The 25499-nt window shown below is 36.0% G+C and overlaps 3 protein-coding genes across 7 annotated transcripts in view; 1 reads left to right on the top strand and 2 right to left on the bottom strand.

Annotated features, from left to right (window-relative positions):
- The window catches only part of mbc (myoblast city), a 53647-nt gene extending 39942 nt beyond the window's left edge, over positions 1–13705 (bottom strand). The window contains exons 1-2 of one of the 4 annotated variants that reach the window (XM_070105707.1): positions 13512–13696; positions 12751–12955 (exon numbers count right to left, since the gene is read on the bottom strand). In XM_070105707.1, the coding sequence (XP_069961808.1) occupies positions 12751–12817 (67 nt within the window). In that variant the 5' untranslated portion in view covers positions 12818–12955; positions 13512–13696. Of the gene's footprint in view, positions 1–12750 lie in introns of all 4 variants that reach the window. The other 3 variants (XM_070105710.1, XM_070105705.1, XM_070105708.1) reach the window with 3 other exon arrangements.
- A 702-nt stretch (positions 13706–14407) lies between these two features.
- Nup98-96 (nuclear pore complex protein Nup98-96) lies at positions 14408–22044 on the top strand. Its single transcript, XM_014240376.3, has 13 exons — positions 14408–14536; positions 14713–15018; positions 15078–17463; positions 17525–17679; positions 17745–18196; positions 18275–18383; positions 18446–18870; positions 18925–19189; positions 19324–20078; positions 20143–20402; positions 20479–20888; positions 20956–21083; positions 21152–22044. The coding sequence occupies exons 2-13, from the start codon at positions 14742–14744 to the stop codon at positions 21500–21502; spliced, it is 5973 nt and encodes a 1990-aa protein (XP_014095851.3). The 5' UTR covers positions 14408–14536; positions 14713–14741; the 3' UTR covers positions 21503–22044.
- pasi2 (Protein) lies at positions 21019–25299 on the bottom strand. 2 transcript variants are annotated; one of them, XM_014240371.3, is made up of 7 exons: positions 25215–25299; positions 24836–24963; positions 24625–24763; positions 24427–24556; positions 24268–24362; positions 23638–23874; positions 21019–23562 (listed from the first exon to the last, which is right to left on the bottom strand). In XM_014240371.3, the coding sequence occupies exons 2-7, from the start codon at positions 24904–24906 to the stop codon at positions 23461–23463; spliced, it is 774 nt and encodes a 257-aa protein (XP_014095846.1). In that variant the 5' UTR covers positions 24907–24963; positions 25215–25299; the 3' UTR covers positions 21019–23460. The 2 variants fall into 2 exon arrangements, with proteins under 2 accessions (XP_014095846.1, XP_069961804.1); XM_070105703.1 differs by lacking the exon at positions 25215–25299 and having other exon boundaries at positions 24836–25184.
- Between the last annotated feature and the right edge of the window lie 200 nt (positions 25300–25499).

Here is a 25499-nt window from a genome sequence, read left to right as displayed (position 1 = left end):
CTTCGTGGCAAACATCATATAAACCTGTTGAGAGTATAAATATGTAAAATTTAAAACGATCATAAAAACTTTGGTTTTAGTGTCAAAACCAAAAATATGTGTATGTCAAACTGATCGCAAAAAGTTGTTGAGTTGGAGGAGGTTTAAGTGCATCCAATGTGATGAAAAGGAAATAAAACCTATGGTAATTTACTAACTGATTCCAATATTTTATAATTTTTTGAAGAAAACGAATTAAAAATTTTATTTAATCGATTTTCATAATGTTTTATCGCAAGCACACTGTGCGCATCCGTGGTTACCTTGTGGACACCAAATAAAACACGTGCCTCCAAGTGTCGCATAGATATGCAATGCGTGTGTCTCGCGGCTGTTCACATACTATATACCACTTACTTCATACAAATGTACATACATACATATGTATGTATATATTAACATACAACAGTATAGCCAAATGCAACTACAATCGGGCAGTTAACAATGAGACTAAAACAATGAAGTGCTAATAAAAAAAAAATAATAATAGATAAACAGAAAAACTACTAACATAAAAAACATATATACATACATACGTATTTGTTAACAAAGAAAGACGCCAAAGGTAAAAAATTTATGTTTTATAAAAATATATTAAAAAAAAAGTAAACGAAACTCAGCAAAAACTTGCGTTAAAAATGCAAACAACAAACACTAAATATTATGCATGCATACACAAGCACACATACCGGCGTAAACATGAGTAGTCATAAGATTCATATGATTCGTCATCATCAGAGCAGCCGCCGGATGACTTGGACAGCGAGCGAGCGGTGTTATACGAGTAGGAAAGCCGATACATGTTTACATCATTTGAGTGAATTTCAAGGCATTCCAAAGTCACAAGTCAGTTAGAGTTACGATACGCGTATTTACACACATACATACATACATTTACATATGTCTCTCTGTTTTTTGTTTAGCAAAAAAGTTGACATTTTTGTTTTTATTTATTTTGCTACCGGGTGTAAGGTGTCTAAATAAAACGGTTTTTGCTAACAGGTGTATATTTAACAATATACAAAATTAAAGTATACACAATTTATTTGTTTATAACGGTTTATTAAAACAAAACTAAAGGTGCCAAATACTACGCATTTGCGTTAAAAACGAATGGCTCGTGAGCTTTTTATGCGGCATCGGTTTTGATAGTCGCTTGTGGAGTTATTTTATCGGCGGCACAGTTATTTATGTACGTTTATGTATTATTACTTTTTGTTGTATTTTTGAATACCCGCATTTTTATTGCAGTTTATACTTGTGATTAGTCATCATTTTCAACATACGCATACGAAAGAAATACATACACATGTACATACAATACATACATACATATGTATATATTACTATCATATATGAACGAGAAATTGATGATGAATTGCGAACAATCACTCTAAAGTCGGGAAAAATACGAACCCATATGACTGTAGTTAAGAAGATAAAGTCCAATACGGTTAAAAAACCTTTAGAAAAAACTGTACAGAATATTGTAAAAAAAAGATAATTATGTATAATAAACTAAGAGAAAGTACCATAATAACATTTTATACCTCTTATAAATAAATGGACGATTAGTGATAAAAAATATCTCTACAATATGTTATTTGGGAGACATATTGCATAATCCCCTTACCTAATCAGTTAATAAATGTTTATTTTAATACCTTGAACAGGGTATAATAAGTTTGCACATTGTTTGAAACACCCAGAAGGATATGTGGTGTGACGAGCTGAGTCGATTTAGCCATGTCCGTCTGTCTGCCTGTGCGATCGTATATACCCGAGTGAGAGACTAGCTCAGCCTGTTCTCAGAACTAAATAAATTTTCTGCAATGAGCGCATAGTCATACGCGTTATTAGGCAATACTTAAAGCAATCTCGGCTTACTCGGGTTGTAGAAAGTCACTACGGCTTATCAGTTTGAAACCAAGCCCACATAATTTGGGCACCGGGACATGAAGGCATAGCCGTGATTGAGCTGTCTGCTTATATAGCTCGTTCTGATCATAACGCTTCATCATAAAGGAAAAGGAAGGAAACAGGAAAGGGCGCTAAACTACTACAGAGGGTAAAAATAAAATAGTATTTATAAAATTACGCTTACAATAAACCATTTTGATATATTTGTTATCCTAAAAGTAAAAATAAATGTCCTAACTTATAAAAAAATGCATTTTTTTGAAAAGGCTTTGTAGCAACCGTCCTTAATAGTGTATGCTTTAAAATCTCCCCGTCCACTTTTTTTTCATATTTGCACAATGGAGTCATTTATAGCTGCTGCATGTGTTATTATGTAATATAATACAATAAGAAATAATTTGTTTATGTCAAAATACACACAACAACAACCGAGTCGTGCATTTCGTAGCACTTAAATTCTTGATGTGGGTCATATTTTGTCAAAATGATTTCCTTGCTGACAGATTACGTTATTGCTCAAATACGTTGTGCATGCGTCTAACGGAAGTGAGTTGAAAGAGCATAGCGTTCAATTTGTTGCCGAAGCGTCATGCAAACACATATAAACATATTCTTCAAATGTCAATTAGGGTTAAAAAGCGAAAAATATGAACGTTTATCGCACTGTATGTGAGTGTAACAGTAATAAACGATAGGAAAAATCGTAAAATGCCAAACAAATATCGGGATAACGGTAAATGGTTACCAGTACGTGACGGTTTATTTTACATACGATAGATAATATATTTTTGCAGGATTTTTTTCTGACTAAATTAGTTAACTTAAATCGGGACTAAATTTAATCGTTTGAGAGAATTGCATTTGACAAACAGTGGGTATATCCCAGTTGAGGATATAAATACATATGTACTTATGTATGTAGGCACAATATATTTTTATACTCTCGCAACCTGTTGCTACAGAGTATAATAGTTTTGTTCACCTAACGGTTGTTTGTATCACCTAAAACTAATCGAGTTAGATATAGGGTTATATATATATAAATGATCAGGATGAAGAGACGAGTTGAAATCCGGGTGACTGTCTGTCCGTCCGTCCGTCCGTCCGTCCGTCCGTGCAAGCTCTAACTTGAGTAAAAATTGAGATATCTTTATGAAACTTGGTAGACATGTTTCTTGGTACCGTGAGACGGTTGGTATTGCAGATGGGCGTAATCGGACCACTGCCACGCCCACAAAACGCCATTAATCAAAAACAAATAACTTGCCATAACTAAGCTCCGCAATAAGATACAAGACTGTTATTTGGTACACAGGATCACATTAGGGAGGGGCATCTGCAGTTAAAACTTTTTGTTAAAAAGTGGGCGTGGTCCCGCCTCTAATTGGTTTAATGTGCATATCTCCTAAACCGCTAATGCTATAATAACAAAATTCACTAGAAGCAAATGTTTTTAGCACTTCTATTGACGGTGTGAAAATAGTTGAAATCGGGTGGCAACTCCGCCCACTCCCCATATAACGGTACTGTTAAAAACTACTAAAAGCGCGATAAATCCAGCACTAAACACGCCAGAGACATTAAATTTTATCTCTGAGATGGTATAAGATGACTTTATAGGAACCGCGTTCAAAATTAGACAGTGGGCGTGGCACAGCCCACTTTTAGGTGAAAACCCATATCTTGAGATCTGCTTAACCGATTTCAACCAAATTCGGTGCGTAACGTTCTTTTCATGTTTCTATGTCATAGTGCGAAAATGGGCGAAATCGGACTACAACCACGCCTACTTCTCATATAACACCATTTTAAATTCCATCTGATTCTTTCACTTTCCACTATGCAAATCAGACAACAATGACTGTATCGGGAAAAAACTTTGCGTGAATAATGCGATTAAAGTATGCCACCTTGCGGCCAAAAATTGTCTAAATCGAACCAAAACTGTTTAAGCCCCTAAGTACTAAATATGTGGACGCCAGTGCCTATAGTTGACCTTCTACCGAAAATATCAGTCAATCCACATAGAAATCTCAAACGAGTATACTATTTGACTTTGCGAGAGTATAAAATGTTCGGTTACATCCGAACTTAGCCCTTCCTTACTTGTTTTTATCTAAAACCGTTTCGCCATGTCGGGAAAGCAATAAAACAGCAGTAAAACTCACACTTTACTTGAAAAGACGGAAAAAACTTATGGGCATAAAATGTAAAAAATAAACCAAACGCAACAAATAAAATTAAATAGATTTTTAATGACGCTCATAGCATTAGAAGGTTTAGCTCAAAAAATCTCCCAGGCCACTAGCTGGCTACACGTCCCGTGCTCAAAATCAGTCTGCCTTCGCCAGCCCTCCACCCGACACTCAATCCGCACCACACTGTTCACCTTTCACAATAAAGAAATTTCATAGATCATTATTTGACGCTTTCAACGCGACGTGCATTGCAAGCCGAGCTTCGGCTGCGGTAACGGCTCAAGTGTTTTGAGCAACAAAAAGTGCCATTGGAAGGTGATAAAGAAAGAGGGCGGCGTCAAGATAAGCTCGGCGGTCAGAGTGTTTCAACATTTCTAAGCTCGTGGTTGGCGTACGACATCCGCGCATAGCTGCGCCCCACGGAGGATGGAGGAGGAGTGGAGCGCGTTGGTGGCGGGGCAAGCGATTAATTGAGGCCAAAATAATGCGCACGATATTAAAAAATACACATTTATTTATTTAATTATACACACAAGCGCTAACTAAAATAACAACAACAACAACCACAAATAGTAATAAATTAGCGCACAAATGAAAGCAAAAAAGTAGCAGTAAATCCTAGTGATAGCGGAATAATCGTCTGATTGCGGCTGACACTCAATTGTCCACTGGCGGCAACTTGCAATTAAGCTGTAAATTACAGTTATTGCTTCCTATCCACATGTGTGTGTGCGTCTGTATGTATTTGTGTGTCATTTGCTGCTCCATTGTTAAGGCCGCAATAGGCAATAAGAAAATTGAAAATCAAGTTAAACAGCTTGCACACACTGCCCTGCCACGCCCAGGCTTCCAATCATTGTCGATCAGTCTAATCAACGAATGTATGTACATATTTATGTATACTTTAGACTATGCTTAGCTACATACATATGTGTGTGTACTTATGCATATATGTATGTATGTATGCATATATAAAAACTGGAACCAGGCATGCAATCGATGCCAAAGTGCAGTAATCCCATCGTAGCATTGATGTCGATTGCGCTCGTCTATAGAATTTCAATTCACTTAATCAGCGACGGTCGTGCCGCATGCAGCAAAAGTGGGGGAGTTATGTGGATATTAGTTCTTTTTTTCAATATAGTGGAGTGAGTAATCATTGACAGAAAGCAATCAGAGAAAAGATTTAATAAAATAGATGTGTAAATACATACTTATGTACATACATAAGTGCATAAGTATGTTCGTACATACATACGAGGTGTGTTCAAAAGAAAACGGTTAATTTTGAATTTTTTTAGCAAAGTACTTATTTGTTCATCCAAATCTATTTTGTCCCCTTCAAAGTAATTCCCCTCGGATATAATACAATTGTGCCGACGCTTTTTCAAATCCTCTTCGATTCTGACTTGATCTCATCAATTGTGGCAAAACGCTTTACTTTCCAAAAATTTATATAAACTAAAGAACAAAAAATATAAGAATATTTTTAGTAACATTTAATAATAAAGTTTTACCCAGACGGTATTCTAAATAACAACAAACTATATTTTTAATATTTATACATAGTATATAAATATGTATGTGTGTATATATTTTCTATTAACTAATTCAAAGTATGTAACAGAAATGCTCTGTCTAGTTTCCTTCTATGTGAATGACAACGGCTAAAACGCTATTAGCATTTCTTGCAGGGCGTATTCGTATGCATATCCACTTAATTGTCGTTCAACCGGTTATGGGGTGAAAAGTGCGAGTCGTGGCGACAGTTTCTTCGTTTCGTCATTTGATCATTCAGTCACAGAATTCTTGCTTAATTGTGTTAATGGACCGTCATTTCTGTGATGAGAGCATGCTATAAGTTATACAAAGTACTGAAATGTATACAAAGTACTGAACAAATACATATGTGTGCACGTATGTGTGAATATTTGTCCTTCCACTCGAAGCAAGTGCTATAAAGCGTTGTTGTAGGGTTAAAAGCACCACAAGTGGTGACATATTTTAGCTACTTGTGTGAGATTATAAAAGAAATATGTACATACATACGTATGTATTCAGATATTTATTTATATACTTAAATGCATACATATGTATGTAAATGCGCGTAAAGCTTAAGCCCATTGATATGTGCTGGCATATTTAAGTGTTGGTCGCATTTTTGCATTATTTTGTTAATTTTTACTTTAAGTCAGCCTTTATTGGTACTTAAACATGTTGAAAACATTTAAGAAACACAAATGTTTGTGTTTAAGTTTATATTTATCACGCTTTTTATGCTTTTAAAATTATGGCAAATAAACGAGGGTGGAATTGAATTTTTTTTTTGCTTAGCCTGAGGGTAAAATCTGTAGATTATAAACAAAGAAAATTTTTGGACAAAAAAAAATTTTTTTTTTAACATCTAGAGGAGTTAAAATTTTTTTTTGGACAAGAAAAAATTATTTTTGGTTCAAACTTTTTACATTTATATAAAAATTACCGAATGTGACGGTTTTTGGTTGAAAATTTATTTTAACGCTTGAGGAAAGCATGTTGTCGTTTAAGACTTTTTTTAAAACTCCAATAATGACGACTGTGACGACTTTTTTTAAGTTGATAAATTTTAATTGGCTAGAAATGGACTCTCCACAGCTTCTAGAGCATTTGTCAAAAAATTTTTACGAAATAAAAGTTTTAACTCGAAAATTTACTTTAAAACTTAGAGGCGGCGCTCTAGATGTTAAAAAAATTTTTTTTTTGTCCAAAAATTTTCTTTTTTTATAATCTACAGATTTTACATATGTACTAAATTCCAAAAACAAGAAGAAAAAGCAACGTCGCTTGAACCGAAGCTATAATACTCTTCACAAATACAAAAAAATTCTTGCAAGAACTTTAATTTGAGCGGTCAGTTCGTATGGCAGCTCGGTATATGCTATAGTGACTCGATCTGAACAATTTCTGCGGCGATTAAACTAATGCCTTAGACAATAACTCATACCAAAATTGAAAGTATCGCGTCGAGTAAAAAACATTTCCATACAAGGACTTGTATACATATACATATAAAAAGTTAGTTAAACCTTACGCTCATAATAATGCAATACAAAAAACAACGACTGCATTTAAATAATTAAAATGTTCAACAAAACTCCATTTCGAAATTAGTCCAAATTTTACGCTTATACTTACTTGCTCCTGTGAGCAAATACAGAGCTAAATTATACGCTCACAGAACTAAGAGTTCATGAAAGGAGTACACAAACAGCATTAAAAACACAATAGTGCCACGGTAAATAATGAAACAAGGAATCAAATCAAGTGCGCCCCAATACGCTAAGACTAAAGGCAAACAACCAAGGCTCTACACAAACACACTCGACTCACGTGTTGCGCCAACAAACATGCAATAGCAGCACCCAGCGAATGGGTTCACATTTGCACTCGCCGACGCTGACGAATAGACTCTTACAAGAGCTAACCAGCAGCAGCGCCACCAACACAGCCACAATCGGCAATACAGCACCAACGGCAGGCAGGTGAAGTGTAGGCCAATGCACATGCAAGTGGACTCAAGCGGCGGCAAAGTCAACAACAAAGCAAAGGCAATGAGAGAAAAAGCAGAAATAACAAAAACAAAAAAAGAGATTAAAAGTTAAAGGAAGCGACTACGTTGGCAAAGTATAGGGAGCTTATTTTTAAACACCCTTCTGCACATGCACAGATGTGCAGCAGTTATAGATGAGCTGGTGTTGGGGAAAACGCCAAGAACTTTGGAATACACAAGAAATAAATTACAAAATGAAATATTTATTGTAAATATATAAAGGAAAAGTTGATTGCGGTGTCTTTGCTGGTGAAATGCTCTTGAGCCCCAATAAATGTGAGTATTTACGTTATATCTGTACGATGGGACGTGGAATGAGGCAGCAAGAAGTAGCGAGAGGTGGTATTCACCCGACCACATAGAGCGTTCGTGTTAAATGCGTAAACAAGCAGCAAGAAGTGAAACGAAAGGGCACATTTTATGCATTTTTTTGGATGAGGATTTGGGTGGAAAAGTTTTTGAAGTTATTTTCAGCTTTTTGATTAAGTAAACAAAGTCATATAAATGTGTAAATTAGGTAATTTTTTAAAATTTATACTTTTTCGGATAATAATATAAAAATTGTATTTAAATTTTATGGATAATGAAAACTGACTTATTCAAATATTGAATTTTTATAGTTCGTATATTATACATTTTTATTATTACATATAATACATAAATATTAGGGTGAAGCGGAAAAAAATATATATTTTATTTTCATAACAAAAAGTTAAGTTAAATGTATAGAATTAAATAGCAGTATCCACACTTTTATTACAATTTTCCAATATTTTTTAAAGTATATATGTATTTTAAATATAACATAAAGAGAAAATAATGTTTTACATTTTTTTTCTTATTTCGGTTTCAACGTAAGAATAATTTGTATTAACGAAAATAGATTATTTATTATAATCAAAAATAATTAAATAATTTAAATGAATAAATTAATAAAATTATGTTGAAAAGATAAAAAGTTTTTGAAAAAAAATTTAGTTATATTATATTATACTTACGTTATTATAATGTAAATAATTTTTTGATACTAAAAAATATTAAAAACTTTAATAAGAAAATGCAAACAATATATTTTCCTTTTTTGACAGCAAAAACATTAAAATATTACTAATATTGGGGCTATAACTATATTTGTGCGGTTTGCCAAGAGATGGCATAACTTGATTATTTATTATTCCATTGTTCCAATATTCTAAACATGCCTTGGAAATCTACTGTCTTTTTCAATATATTTCGTTCATTTGCAAAGTAAGCAGCAATCACTTTTTTGTACTCAAATATGGCTGCGAAGACAAAGAATGTCCTGGGCGGTCAAAAAATTTTGAAGATGAGGAATTGGTAGATTACCGACTCAGATTATAAAAGTACATATTTTTGAACTTAACATGATCAAATCAACCAATACTTATGGAGGTACTCTAGTCTATAAATATAAACAAATTTTAGGTTCTACTGCACCGATATACTGATATTTTCAGAGACTCTTCTTTATAGACTTGTCTATGGCTGGAAATATACATAACTCCAATTTTCTCTTTTTATACTAAAAAAAAAAAATGCGAAAGAGTAAAAAAAGGAGGTAGAAACATCCAGTTCATATTTCGTGAAAATGTTGTTCAAACATTTATTCTAGATTAAAAATTTTTTTTTTCCAAATTGCTAGGTTAAAATCATGTTTATAATTACGTGCTACTTCATCAGCTGCTAATGTTTGAAATGTTCAACTTTTTTTATTCTTAGTTTTTTTTTTCTGTATTCTTGTAATGTTAATAAATAACTAATAGAAGAAGAGGATATCAAAAGTATAATTTTCCTTTTTTTACGACACTTCAAAAATTACCTGTAAATTATGTCTTTAGACTAGAATACTTCCTCAAGTTAACCCTCGTCAATACCAAAACTAAAGAAAAGCAAAAGTCATATCGAGAATTTGGAATGTTGTGGAATATGAATAATTGATTTAATTAAAAAATAATAACAATAAAACAGTAATATGGCTAAATGATTGAATAAAATGATGTGGGTGCGAATACTTGCAAACACCTACAAACACACACACACCATATGAACGACCTGAGTTGAGACAAGCAACAGAGTAAAGCGTAATAAAACGTACATATATTATTAATAATGAATAATTATCGAATATAATTGAAACAAAAAACACTGCAAACGAAAAAATTAGCAATAGTAAAGTAAGAATTTCAAGAAATAAGAAATGAAAAAAAGAATAAGAAAACATTTTATACAGTCATATTATGTTTGAGTTTATGCATATAAAACAAAAGCAATTGTTAAAAAAAAAACGCAATTGTAAAGACCGCTGTATGAATAGTGAAAAACATTAAGAAAAACAGTCAAAAGATAAAAGCAAAAACCTGGGGAAAAAACTAAGTAATAACGTGACGATAACCGAGATAGCGTGTCGCTATAAGTAGTATAAATATCAGCTACGCGCGGACAGCTCAACCATAGATATTAGCCACAAACAACAGCGTATATAAACACACAAACATATGCATATACATATATATGTGTATAAAATTGTATATGTGTAACTACTAAGTTTGTGGCTGGCGAGGCTTGAGGTGAGAAACGCCTCATGCCAATTATAAGTTTTCTTTCAAGTAACGCGTACTACAAGAATAATTGTTACTTTTTAGTCAAATATTTTCTACTTTTGTTAAATTATCTTTTGTTTTTTGGTTTTATAATTTTCATTTTTCATTGCATTGGCTTGTTATGACAGCATTACGCGCTTATTTACGTACTTGGAGACTGGTTGTGGGGCGTCAGGCGTTTGGCACTGGTGGAATATTGAATTGTCCGTTGAATGCGTCGAAGTGGAATCGCCACATTTCAGTTCCATTCGATTAATTTTCTCTGAAGTTGGTATGCTTTGTGTTATATAGTTTGTACATATATATTATATAATGAATTGTATTGGTAAATATAGGCCAGTAGTAACGTTTTAAAGCATATGTTTACATAACACTCGATATTAACTTTTCTGTCATACAATCAAAGATAGATGTGGAGATTAAAATATTTTGTCGTTTGAGTTTCATGGTATTGCGTGGTGCTAGTGCCCAAGTAGTGACTTATAGGGTTAGATAGATATAGTCAAATATATATACACACATAGACCGTGTGTGTGTCTAAGTTTTATAGCAAAAACAAAAAAGAATATATGTAATTCGTGGGTAAGTATAATATTTATACCTTGAACATTGTATATTAAGTTTTCCTACAAACTGATTGATCAAAATCCAGTCCTTGTATGGAAATTAAATGTAATAAGATATCTTCACGAAATTCGGCACGGATTATTGTTCAAGGCATTTGTATAATAACTAATACTTACTTAAAAAATTCAATATTTGCTATTCTAAGTTGTATTTTTAGCTATAATAAATAACAAACATTGCTTATTCATACATTACATATGTTCATATGTACATATTATACTATATTTTGAAACCGTTCAATGCTATTCAATCAAAGGTCAATCAGACAGACGATACTATGAAATTCAATTAGTCGAATTCAATCAGCTAAATTATGACATTTCGATAAACTAGCAGATTACAAAAGATTACACAGAGAACATGAGTGCCACAGACTGAAGCTATTCAACGCGAATTGCACTTACAGACAACTGTATTATTTGAAACCTCAGATAAATAGATAATTAAATCAAGTTTCATGGTCACTGCCACAGTTATTACGCTCGGTGCGACAGCTATTCTAACATACCGAAGTTCGTATGTTACTTGATATTTGTTTCTAATTCAAGTACAGGCCAGTTTGTGTTTCAGAGCAGAGAGCGTTGAATGTGTTTGACGATGTACCTGTATGCATACATACATACATATATATGAACGTACATACAAAGCACACATGTACACGGGATGTACATACTCGTACAAACATATACATATGTATGTATATAATATGTTGCGAGTCATCTGAAGCAAATTAAAAACCATATTACACTCGATGACGAGCTACTGAAATTCCACACAGGCAATACTTATGTGTGGATTAGCGGCCGGCCATCACAAACTATACCGATCAGCAACGCCTGGTATGTTTATTTTTCAATTTTTCAAGTACGAGAATATTGAAACACAAAACGTGCTCCACTTTTCCAAGAGCGACCAGTATTTCCCAGCATGGCAAATCTCATACACATACCATACATTTACATATACGTACCTATGTGGAGTGTGTTCAAAATTTTGGACGACCAGCAATAATGAAATGTGGAAAATGCGCGCACCTTTTGACTGTACGTGCTTGCGCGGTGATGATGCTATGTAACAAGTTGCTCAGCAGGAGGTCAATTGCCGCTACCGTCCTTTAGCCATCTAATTGCACTTTGGTTCGTAGCTGTGAAGAACTCTACACGCCAGACAAAACATTAAAAATAAACGGATGACCTAGGGTGCGCGCATGATACACAACAAAAGAAAGGTGAACAAGATAATGAAAGAGGAAAAGGGGTAGGTAAATAGAAACACTAATGGTCTCATGGTACCTACTAAGAAATCTTTGAAAGGAAAAATTATCTTGAGACCTTTAAGTGAGGAATATTAGGTGTGGCGGTAACGTGCGGGTTCAGAATTTGAAATGAAAACTTGTTTACTTTTGTATATTTCTTAAAAGCTAGGCAAATTTAATATTAAGTCGATAATTCAAACATATACACAATATATACACCGAATAATCGGTAATACATACACGGCGCGCTACTAAATTTCATGAAATTTCGTTTGGATATCAATAACGTCTTTGTAATGATTTTATGTAAAAACAGTTACAAATATAAAATCATGTGATGGATAAGTACAAATATTGGGTAGGTATAAACCATTTTGCTTACCATCTATGCTTTTTTTTTTTTTAATTTGTCAGAACATAATTTTTATTTTTATATAATTTTTTTTTTATGTACAATGTATGTATATATTGATTACTACAAATAATCTTGCATAAACTTACCAATCCCGAAAGCATGTTTACTATTCGCCTCCTTCCACACTGGCGTTGTCGCTGCAGTCGACGTCATCTTGTTTTGTTTTCACTTTGAATTGACACCTTATTGAGACACTTTGTTGTTGTTCTATCTTTCCTGTTTTGCTATACACTTCACTATTGCAGCAACTTTTACTATCACTATCAACATCAGCCGCTTTCTTGAAATTGACTATAAACTTGCAATTATGAATATCAAATTAAATTCCAATTTAACGAGTTCATATTTGAATGAGTTATAATTTACTTGACTGAAGTGAGAGCTATTGTATTATTTACATAGAGAAATATCTTCAAAGCGTATAATTTTAAATATAAATTTTAAGTATTGATACGCACTGTACAAATCATCAATGTATTCCAATTTTCAACATATATTTTATTTAATTCACAGGAATTTGGGTGAAACAAATTCGTTTAAACCACTTAAACATACATTATATACTCGATTAACCACAATGCGAATTAGCAAGCTTTGCAATAGTCGGTACGTTGTGCAATTTTAAACGCCTCTCTTTCGATTTCATATGAATTAAATTTTTTTTATTTATTTGGGAGTTGGCTATAGCTCATCAGCTCCTCACCACCACGCCTTATCGACATGACATTGTTCCAACAGCGCAAAAAGCTTACACAGCACAGTGTATATTATTCGATTTTCTTGAATTTCTTTCTTAATTATATTCATTCGTAGTTCGTACGAATCCATTAGTAATTAGCTAACTCACATTCTTCAAGTCGCTCTGTGGCACTACCCGTAATAATCACTAAATGACGACTTTAACACAACATAAATAAAAAAATTAGGAATTTTAATTGTTGCACTATTTGCCGCCGTTTTGTTCACATCATTTTATTTTGTTCCACACTCGTTCACTTACATTTTCCGTCTGTTGCTTCAATTTTGCCTTTGAGTATGGACAGAGAACGTATATCATATACGTATATACGTTCTCTGGTATGGAGGACTGAATGGTTGCATTTTGCTTCAATTCGATAAATGTGTTGAGCCTTTTGCTTTGCTCAACAAATTCTTTCATTTGCTTACTAGGTGTGAACGGTTAAACAAATATTTGATGTAATCGGATGTTGAATGTAAGAAAGAGCGCGCTATAAAACATGTATAATATTGTGCAATAAATAATTAGATTGAAGAAGTATTGAAAAATATAGTGCACGACCTATACTACTTTTAGTTTATATCAATATCAACAATTTATATTAAAGAACTTTTTTTAAAGTTTTTTCAAGAGTTCTGGTGCACTTTTTACTCGAAAGTTATATTAATATAATGTTAGATAAAGAAATTGTGAAAGTTTCTTCTTCTAAATATTGGTAACCTTTCAGGATATCAGATCTGCCAATATCAACGTTCTTTAATTAGAGAACTTAGACTCTCCCTAATCTCAATTTTTAAGCTCTGTTAGCCGCCCAATCGAGCGTCATACAAAATTCAATTTGCACCTCCTCGTTCTTCTTAGTTCTCTGTTTTAATTATGCTGAACATAATTTTATATGCTAAAAATTCTACTAAGTGGAAATAGACTGCCCTTAAAATTACCTTGCTCATAGCATTTCAAATACGATTAATCATTTATCCCATGTATTTTATCGATAACTTTGTAACTATTAGACACAGTGTGGTATGTCAAATTTGCAGAAATTCTCCGAGTAATAGCGCCATTTTTCTGCTTGTAAACGGTTATTGTATATTGCATTTAAACGTTTTTGTAAAAGAAATTAAATAATTTGAGTAAGTGTAACTAAAAGCTTATTGTAACGCAACACTTTTAAAGTATTTACGATCCTTTTGAGAATTAATAAATTTTGTTTTCGACTGTTGCATGCCTCGTAAGGAGAGCGTGTTGCATGCATTGTGAAATTTGCCTCTGTGAGTCAGAAATTGCACTTTGTTTGATTACATTTTAGGTAAATTGCGCAGTTAGTGACGAAATACAATGTTTGGTGGAACTAAACCCACATTTGGTACCTCTACGCCGGGCACTGGTTTTGGTGGCTTCAGCAGCACGACAAATGCTTCACCATTTGGTCATTCTGCCTTTGGAAAACCCGCAACATCAGCTTTTGGTGCTGCACCAACTTTTGGCACACAACAGCAAACACCTTCATTGTTTGGTGCAAATCCTACGCAACCTCAATCGACTGGATTATTTGGTGCTGCAAATACCACATCGGCTTTCGGCAGCACTACGAATGCTCAGCCTGCTTTTGGAGGTTAGTTTTGTAAACAAAATGTAAGTAACGGAATTAATATTTTTTGTGCTGTGAATTAGGATTTCAGCAAACGGGACAAGCACCATCGATGTTTGGCGCACCACAACAGGCATCCAATATTAGCTCTGTTTTCGGACAATCAAACACATCTGCTTTTGGATCCGCTGTTAAACCCGGTACGCTGGGTGGCTTTGGGCAGACAGCTGCACAACCAACGTCTTCATTATTTGGCCAACCTGCAGCTACCACTAGCACATCTGGTTTCGGTTCATTTGGTCAAACGCAACCAACTACAAGCAATGTGTTTGGTAGTGGCACAACTATGATGATGGGAGCTAATGCTGGCTCGTCTATAGCAAAATATCAACCCACAATTGGTACCGATACGCTCATGAAAGCTGGCCAACCAAATAATGTGAACACCAAGCAGCATTGTATTACTGCCATGAAAGAGTACGAGAGCAAATCTTTGGAAGAATTGCGTTTAGAAGATTATATGTCAAATCGAAAAGGTCCACAAGCTGGCACATCCGGAGCAACTACTGGTTTCTTTGGTTCAACCACTCAACCAGCTGCTACGGGTACTGGTCTTTTTGGTGCAACCGCTCAACCAACTACCGGACTTTTTAGCCAACAAGCTGCCACAACAACAGATAACAAAGGCTTATTTGGTGGCGGTGCCTTCGGTCAAACCAACACGTCTGCCTTTGGCGCAACGGCACAGCAAAATAGTTTTCTAGGCAAACCTTTCGGAGCGCCAAATACTAGTGGTTTTGGCGCAGCTACAACAGACTCGTCTAATTTGTTTGGTGCTAAGCCAGCTTTCGGACAGACACAACCGAGTTTGTTTGGTCAAACATCGACAGCAGCTACAGCGCCTGCATTTGGACAAACTAACACGGGTTTCGGTGGATTTGGTGCCGCCGTTCCTGCGCAACAAAATTCGCTCTTCGGCGCACCCGCAGCTGATGCTAACAAACCCGCGTTTGGCCTAGGGACATCATCGGCTGGCACCACTGGCTTTGGTGGATTTGGCACTGCGGCAACAAGCACCGCCGGTACCGGATTGTTTGGTGCCAAACCTGCTACAACCGGATTCGGCGCTGCACCTGCTTTTGGCGCAACATCAACAGCCAATACAGGTTTTACAAATTTTTCACTTGGAAACACAAGTGGAGGATTATTCAATTCAACACTAAATAAACCTGCAACTTCTGGATTTGGTGCATTTGGCACGCAAACATCTACAGCACCATTGAATTTTAACACCGGCTCCACTGGCACTTCATTGTTTGGCAATGCTGCCGCCAAACCAGGCGGACTTTTTGGTTCCACTCTTGGTCAGGGTGCCCCTAATCCAACTGGTGGGCTCTTTGGTGGTGGCGGTGCTGGTGCTTTTGGCGCTGGTACAACTTTAGGCGGTGGGTTTGGCTCGAGTACTCTCGGTGGTGGAAATATGTCGCTAGGTGGCCTTGGCGGTAATCAACAACAACAACAACCGCCTATTCATCAACAAATATTGGCGAAGGTCACCTCCCCTTACGGCGATAATCCAATTTTTAAAGACTTGAAACGAAGCGATGAAACAGATGCCACACGTGCCACAAATCCAGCCGCACAAAAGGCAATACTTGAGACAACAATGAACCAGTTCAAGGTATCTACGCGCTCCAGTCCGAGCGTTGTGCGCGTTAAGCCAATCACAAGTGCGTTAACGAAAAAATCACTTTTCGAAGGTCTTGAGGAATTTGATTCGAGTGTGGAGACCTTCAGTCTGAAACCAAATGCGAAACGTCTAATAATAAAACCCAAACCGGCAAATACGATTGTCGGCAATAGCTCAAGCGCAAACACTAGTCCCAATAGGCTAACGACTGCGCAAAATTCGCTAACCAATAGCGGACAGCGCCAGTCGGGCGGTCTGGCTCAGCCCGCCACATCCACGCTTCGCAACGAATCATTCTCTGGACAAATACCATTGGATCCACCAATATCGCAAGCAGCAAAATCTTCCGCATACCCTACAGTAGCGACTGCGGCGCAGATTGGACGCGAAAGTGATATAGGACGTCGAGAATCTTGGCTGCATCCCAATAATGTGGAGAGAATGCGTCAACAAAACTTGAATAGCAGCATTGAAAGTGTTGTGCCACTGAATAGCACACTCTCTGAGTTGGTGCCTCGTAAACCCTTGGAAACTTACCGCACCACGAGTGGCGCCGGTACAACGGGCACACCGGTCGGTCGCGCATCTGTTTCCACAGTGCTGGAGAATACGTTTGAAGAGCAAACAAGTCGCGAGACGTCACGACGCGATGCTTCGGCACATCATGACGAAAGCTTATTCTCTAATCGCTCATATCCCGGCGAAGAGCGCTCGGTTATTGAAGAAGCGGCAGAAGAGTACGAAGAACACCCCACCGGCATCACGTTAAGGCGCATCGGGTAAGCTATGATGGAGTACATAATAAAGAGACCGTTTTGATTGCTTTATTCTCAATTCTAGTTACTATACGATACCTTCACTGGACGATCTCAAGTCTTATCTTGCCGAGGATGGGACCTGTATTGTGCCCAATTTCACAGTAGGCCGCGAGGGCTATGGTAATGTTTATTTTGGAAAGGAAATGGATGTGGCCGGCTTAAATCTGGATGAAATAGGTAAATCATAGATTTTTTAGTAGTTTAGAATAAAAATGTATAAAAAATTATTCTTTCTGTTGCAGTACACTTCCGAAACAAGGAAATTATCATTTATCCTGATGACGACAATAAGCCACCCATTGGTAGTGGTTTGAATCGAGAAGCGCAGGTAACTCTGGATCAAGTTTGGCCGCATGACAAAACCAAGCACGAGCCCATTAAGGATCCAGTGCGTCTGGCCGACATGGATTGGGAAACAAAATTGCGCAGAGTTTGTGATAAGAATGATACACGATTCATTGAGTATCGTCCGGAGACGGGAAGTTGGGTGTTTCGGGTGAAGCATTTCTCGAAATATGGACTCAACGATAGCGATGAAGAGGACGAGGGTGTGCCAACCGACCCGAAAAAAGCAAAGATGGGTGCGGCGGCGGGTACGCAAGGTGCCACAGCACCGGCGGCGGGCCAAGTTGCAGCAGTTAACGCCGCTGCAGCTGATAAAATTACAATGGCGGCATTGAAGAATGCCCAAAAGGTGAGTAGTTAGTAGAATTAATAAAAAATATATGATAAAAACCAGATCAATTTAATATTATTTTCCTTTGCTTTGCAGATCTCCGAGGATGCTGCACGTGCTCTGGACCCAAAGAGTCTCGCTGCCGGTGCCGGAAATTTTTATCCCATGGATGAGTCCGCCGAATTCATGTTAATGGATAAGACACGTATGTAGTTTTTTTTTTCTAAATTTATTTAGGCTTTTTTTTTAACTTTCTTTTAACACTAGAATTTCTCCAAGCAAATGGCAACGATTATTCGTTTTATGATGGACAGCAACAACAAATTCCGCGCGTAACTAGTCCAACTGCTTTTTTGGCGCGCGAAGCAGGCACGGACTCACACAAGCTGCAATTGATGAAGGCTTCTTTCTTCGGCGACGACGACTTAGACAATAAGTCAGAGGGCCCTGGTGCCGAACTTGAAAACAATTACTCTGATTTTAATCGCAATCAGAGCCGTCGTGCCGGTTTATTTGGAAAACATCTGCAAGATATGCGCGCTTCATCGCAAACCTCTTTATGGAAGGAGGCTGGCATTGGCGGTGCTCTATCGGAGGCATCGAGCCAATTGGATTTCGTTATGCAGAAATCGCCATTGCCACCATCTTCGTCGGGTTCCGTTATGAGCATTACACGTGAAATTGACACCGAGGTAAATTATTTCTTGTGAATTTATAGCTAGTGAACCATTATTTTTTAATTGTAGAGATCGACACCCGCAGCAGGCAGTGACTCAACAGCGCCCTTACAAATGGTTAAATTACCGAAATTCTCCGTGAGACCCAAAGTGGCGAACGTGAAAGGGCCAGCATTCCAAGTGCCATTTGCAAATTCTCTGGCTTTTAAATTGAAAGGCATATGGGCAGCGGATTTGGGCTTGCATAACTATCGTCGCTTCAAAGTGGGCTTTGGTCCACAGAACACGCTGATTGTGCCATCCACACGCAAGAATCTGGACCGTGAAGTGCAAAGTAATAATTTTTACTTGGTTGTTGTTGTTTCGAATTTTGTTATTGTTTTTTCGGTGTTGTTATTTTTTTACTATTGTTGTTGTTGTTAAAACTTATTTTTCACTTTTTGTATTTTTTTTTTGTTTGTTTTTAAGATGAACACCTCTACGATGTCGCACCCTATATATTCAAGGGTCGTGGCTCAAACGATTTCAGCAGCATTGTATTGCAACACGTTAAAATATCCTCGGTCATGCACTACGAACACTTCAAAGAGAGCATTGTAACACATTTAGAACTTCAATTGCGCAACTCTCTACAAGAAGACATTGAGGGTAGCGAATGTCCTTGGATAAAGTCGGATATTGGCACTGATTTGATTGTGAAACATCTGGACGAAGCAATCAAGCAAATTAATTTGAGTCCACTGGAGGAATATGCCGTTTCGGTGTGGTCACTTTGCTTGGCATTATGGGGTGAGCATGAAGAGCTGGAGGGACGCGAACCAGCTTCACACTTTGCCGTAATGTGTCGACGCAATTTACTCTCCGAATGGTTAGAGAATACATTAACCGAGAAAGATCTGCTCACGAAGAGTGTGTCCAAAAACACATACCTCGATCACTTATTGGACCTGGTGATGTGCCACAAAGTGACCGAAGCATGTGAGCTGGCTGTGCGTTACGACGACATGAATTTATCATTATTGCTGTCACAACTCTCATCGGGACCCACTGTGCGTCAGCTAATGGAGGATCAATTGGCCGCTTGGCACAAAGATGAAGCCGACAAATTTATACAATTGGAGCGTTTGAAGTTGTACATGTTGGTTGCCGGTGTGGCGCTAATGGATTCCGGACATGGACCCATCAACACTTTGGATGGCATTGAATGGATCAAAGTGTTGGCGGTGAGTTCATAGTTATTGTACTTTAGAAATTTATAAAAAAAAAAAAATTAACCTTAATTTGCAGATTCAATTGTGGTATCTCTCATCGCCCACTGCATCTATAACTGACGCACTTTTGGCCTACGATAAGTCATTCAAATCGGAGGAGTTCTACTCATTGCCGCCAACACCATGTTACATGGACAAGACCAATTTAAACGAAAAACACGTGATTTACGATTTGCGTTACCACTTGCTGCAGCTATACTCCAAACGCAGTCATCCAATGGAGAGTTTGCTGAATCCAGCCACGCACACAACCGACCCCATGGACTACCGCTTGAGGTATACCCATAATAATTGCGAAGAAATCAAAATTATTTTACAATTTTTTTTTTTTTTTGATATTTTTTGCTTTCAGTTGGTTACTGCTGCAAACGTTGGAGGCCATTGGTTATCGCCACTGTTCCGAGCTAAGCGAAAGTCAATTGCATGTTGGCTTCGCCAGTCAATTGGAGTGTAATGATCTCTGGGAGTGGGCCATTTTCGTGCTATTGCATATAAAGGATCGCAATCAACGTGAATTGTCTGTACAGAATGTACTTTACCGTTATGTGAGTGTTTCAAAAGATGTCGCGCTGTCGGAGAAGGAGAAATTCGTTATCAATAATTTGGGCGTGCCAGAAAAATGGATTGATTACGCTAAGGCCGTGAAAGCGGGCGCTATTGGCAATTACCAATTGCAGGCAAAATATTTGCTGAAGGCCAACCAATGGGCTTTGGCGCATGAAGTCATATTCCAACATCTCGCACCCGATGCAATTATCAATGGTGAGTGCGGGAGCACTTAGTTTGGTATACATTTAGCTAACAGTTAATTTTTTATTTTCACACACAGACAACCTCGACTACTTACATGATTTGTTGAGCCAGTTTGAGGGTGCCGAGGCAACTAAAACCATAAAAGTACCGAATTGGTCTAATCAGGGACAAATCTTTTTAGATTTTATCGATATTAATGAGAAGGTAAGTTCACAAAATTTTTTAAAATTTTCATTTTACACAATAATTGCGGTCTTGTCATTGCTACGCAGTTCAAGAATTTGAAATCGCTAAAGACCGAGGCAGATATCGAGGCACGTTGGGAGAATTTAAAACCACAATTGGCCGATTTATGTTCTCGCATAAATCTCTTGCCCTGCCCCACGGCCAAACATCGTCTATGTCAAAGTGAGATCGCGCAAAATCTTGCTTGTCTCGTGCGCGGCGTACTGCTCGTCTGTCCCGTGTTGAATCCATGTTTGATTATAAAGATTGCGTTGGAACGTCTACCTTTGCCACAGGAATTTGCACAACAAGAGCTGCGAGCACTGCTCGACACGCTGGTCGACGATTTGGCCAAAGTGAATGCCAGCGAAAACAATGAATTAATCATGGCTAAATGACATTGAATGCGCTCTAAAATGCAGAAGTAAAGTTATGTTTAGTTTTAGTGAAAGAGAATGAAGAAAAATGTTATAATTGCAAGCAGTTTTGAATTGTAAATTTGAAATAGCTAGACATTTGTGTGACTTTCGAAAAATATTTGTGCGAAGTAACAGTGATTTCTACCACAAAACCATAACATAACCATAAGTGCAATTGTGTATCGAAAACAAAGAGCAATATTATGCTTTATTTTTTAAATTCGGTATTTTGCAGTTATGTATTTGAAGTAAATGTCACTGAAATTTCATATGAATATGTTGCTTAAGAACCCATACACCGCATAAAGTGAAGTAAGTGTTGTACCTCCGGTCCTACATTTGCCGTCGCTTTTAATTTAATGTAAGAATTTATTTTCTTTAATTTTCTTATAAAAATGTACACAATTCCATTAATATTTGTTATAGTCCACAGCAATTCGTACAATTTGTTTATATTTCGCGTATAGTTTAGTGTAAAACCATATTAAATTCTAATAAAAAATCATCAATTACCGTTAAAAGTGCTTCTTATGTGTTGGAATAACGTTTGTTTTGCTTGTTGTGTGTCTTGAAAATTTACTGATGTATGATTTTATACCCAGAACAGGGTATAATAAGTTAGCCACGAAGGTTGTAAATCCACTTCAGAGACTATAAAAATATATATACATATATATAAAATCAGCGTAACGAGCTGAGTTAATTTAGCCATATCCGTTCGTCTCTCTGCATAGAATGGTACCTCAGTTTTCGAGATATCGATCAGAAATTTTGCATACGTTCAAGAAGTTGCCCATTTGTCGGAACTGTAGTCGGAGCACCATAGCATATTACTGCCACGACAGTCGGGTCTACGCAACCGGAACGGACCCGGATTTTTTCCGGCCAAGGACTGTCAACTCGGCAGAATTCTGCCGCTACAACAACAACAACAACTGCCATACAAACTGGCTGTCCAATATCTTGTTTTTGTATGTGTGAAGGTGAAGGGCATTATAGCTTCGATGCAACTGCAGTTAACGTTTATTCTTTTTTTAAAATATGTTAAGCGCTCTTTTTTAATGTTGGAATAACAACAGATGACTGTATGGCACTGTATCTAATAAAATTATGTGCATTTTTTGTTTGCTTATAATCTCTAAGTTGCTTTTTGTAATGCTGCTAATATGGTAGTCCTTAACACCGATTTAAGAACCGATTTATTTTTTGCAATTTTCGTTAGCATTCCTTCAACTGTTTAATATTTTTATTGTATGTATTTTGAATGTTAGCTTATCAGCTGTTATTGACAATCAGTTCCGTTATTGTTCACAAATATTTGCATACAAGTCCCAGATTACAAGAGGTACTTCTTATTGTAAATCGCAGTTTCTCAAATACCCTGGATATTATATATTAGATGCAGTTCAGTTGGTATTTACAAATTTATTACAAAAAGATACACAACTCATTGTTGCTTGGGCGATTAAATTTTGCTTATATTTCATAAATACTTTTGCCAGGTTTACAAATCTGTGAAATGATGTTTGTTTGCTTATTAATATGGTAGAAAAATCATTTAACACTTTAAGTTTAACATTTAATAAATTTGCATACAAATTGATTTTTAATTGCAAACAAGTTTTTTTTTTCTTGTATAAATTGTATATAACAGATATGTAGAAGTTCTAAGGCACTGTTTTTAAATTACAACTTCTTAATACACTTATGCTATTATATTTCGAGCTTCTAGCTTATATTTTAAGTATATATATTTAAAAAAAAAAATGAATACATGTGGAATGCTGAGATTCGTGTCATAAATGTTGTGTAAAAAATCTATATGTATATGTAAATCTAAGAATTTTGGACGGTATACATTTGCACTGATATAGTCATGATGCGTTGTGGAAAAGTAGAAAAAATATTTTCGTTGCTTAATATGTTTTAAGTGCATTTTAACCCACAGGCATAGTAGATACGGTGCTGTGCGGTGTAGTTGGACGGGAACCAGCCAAGGAGTTGGCGGCTGATGCATGTAAAGAAGCCATCGTGCCCATCTATAATTAATTTAAAAATATTTTGTACATTAATTTTTTAATTTTTGAATTACTTGAAAATTTCATTTAGCTTACGCGTAAATGTGCCAAATCCTCCAATTTCGTTAAGTTGGTCAATTCAAGGAATAATGAGTACACCACACACCAGCCATAGATACAAACAACTAAAGAGATACTCCAAAGCAATACCATAATAACATTGTAAGCGAAAATCAAATCGTTAACTATGGCGAAGAATATCAAAGCCAGCGAGCGCCAAATAGTAAACACAGCAAATGTGTTCAACCAAGGCAGAATTTTGCGCTCGTACTCCTGCAGAGTGAAAATAGTTAAATTACTAAACATCGTTTATATTAAAAATAGATAATGTAAAATAATATGCACACCTACATATATGCATGTGCATAAAATAATACAAAAACTAGTGTTATTAAATATGTGAAACATATATGTATGTATTTTATGAGTCGTACCGGTATGAAAACGAAGTGCTTTCGTTTCTTTCCTTTTTTAAGTAGCTTGTGGAATAATATGAATTTTAGTAGATGAAGTGAAGTGAAAAAGAAATTATTTATGAAAATGAAATAGTGTGTATAAGAAGCAAAACAGGAAAATTATTATTGCAAAAATAGATGTTGTGGTGCACGTAAAGAGACAGAAGAACTGAATATATTTGTATTAATTTTTTTTCAAAGTCACACTTACCTTTCTAAGTGCAATCACAAGTAATATACTTGTAAATAATATAATTATTCCTAGTATCAGAGAAAATAAGGCAAACACAATTAGCATGTTGCGCACTGTAACAATATTAAATATGTAAATAAATCATATGTAGATTACTTAAAAATTACAATTGCATACCATGTTTGTTGCCGACATAAACAAATTCGTATGAGATTATATAGTAGCCATAGTGAGTTGAGCCCGGTGCAGCCATAGCTAAGCAGTAAATATCGAAAATCGAAGTGCCAATGGTGAAGAGAGCAAGAAACTGAAATTTAAAATGTTTTGTGTTAATTAAGAAATAATATAATTTTCATATTAATTTAGTAAACTTGCAATTGCAAATATTCCAATTAGCATTGAGTTCTTCTGTATATCTATGTATTGGTTGTTTTTCAAAATAGGGCGCTGATACCATGGCACACGCACTGAGCGCATGGAGCGCGATTTTATCGAATGCAAATTTGTCGAGGATCTGGTGAAGAATAATAAAGACATACACATATGTATAATAACACAAAATTCTAAATTTGTAACTCTAACTGACCTGCCAGTGGTGTGAGAGTACACCGAGTGGTTGGAGCGATACGTGGATGGTGTCTTGCGGCCATAATTCATGTTGAAGCCTTAGCAATGTTGTTGCACTTGTTTTGTAGTTACGTAGAAAATGTGTGACTGTAAAAAGATTAGAAGCACTTCATTAAATTGTTTTGTGCATTAATTAATGTTGTTTGCTGATTAAGTTTGGGCGTCACCCCAACTCTGTAGCAAGTTGTCAAACAAAAACAGCAGTCAATCAAAAGTTTTAATACGTTAATATTTTTTTGTTGTAGTACTATTGGTGCACCATAAACTGTTCTGATAATAATTTATATTTATAATATTATATTAATGTAAACAAAATAAATAATCCAACAAAACATTACTGTTGTTGAAAAATGCGCTCCACGATATATGAATAATTCCACTTTGACAATTGTCTAATAAATTTTGTTATCGAGTGAGTTATCGATTAGTTCAGTGTTGGGTAATTTTGTACAAGTGTAAAATAATTATCTAGAGCAGCACATGTATATGTATACGGCTGCCAGTATTTACAAAAATAAATACATTGAGTCTTATTGTAAATATTTACATTTTCAAAATATGTGCTAGAGTTATCCATAAAATATAAACTAATTCTATCGCTTCCAATTGGTTAAAAAATAACA

This window comes from Bactrocera oleae, chromosome 2, assembly GCF_042242935.1.
Source record: "Bactrocera oleae isolate idBacOlea1 chromosome 2, idBacOlea1, whole genome shotgun sequence".
NCBI lineage: Eukaryota > Metazoa > Arthropoda > Insecta > Diptera > Tephritidae > Bactrocera > Bactrocera oleae.
This window is presented reverse-complemented; position numbering and strand designations above follow the sequence as displayed.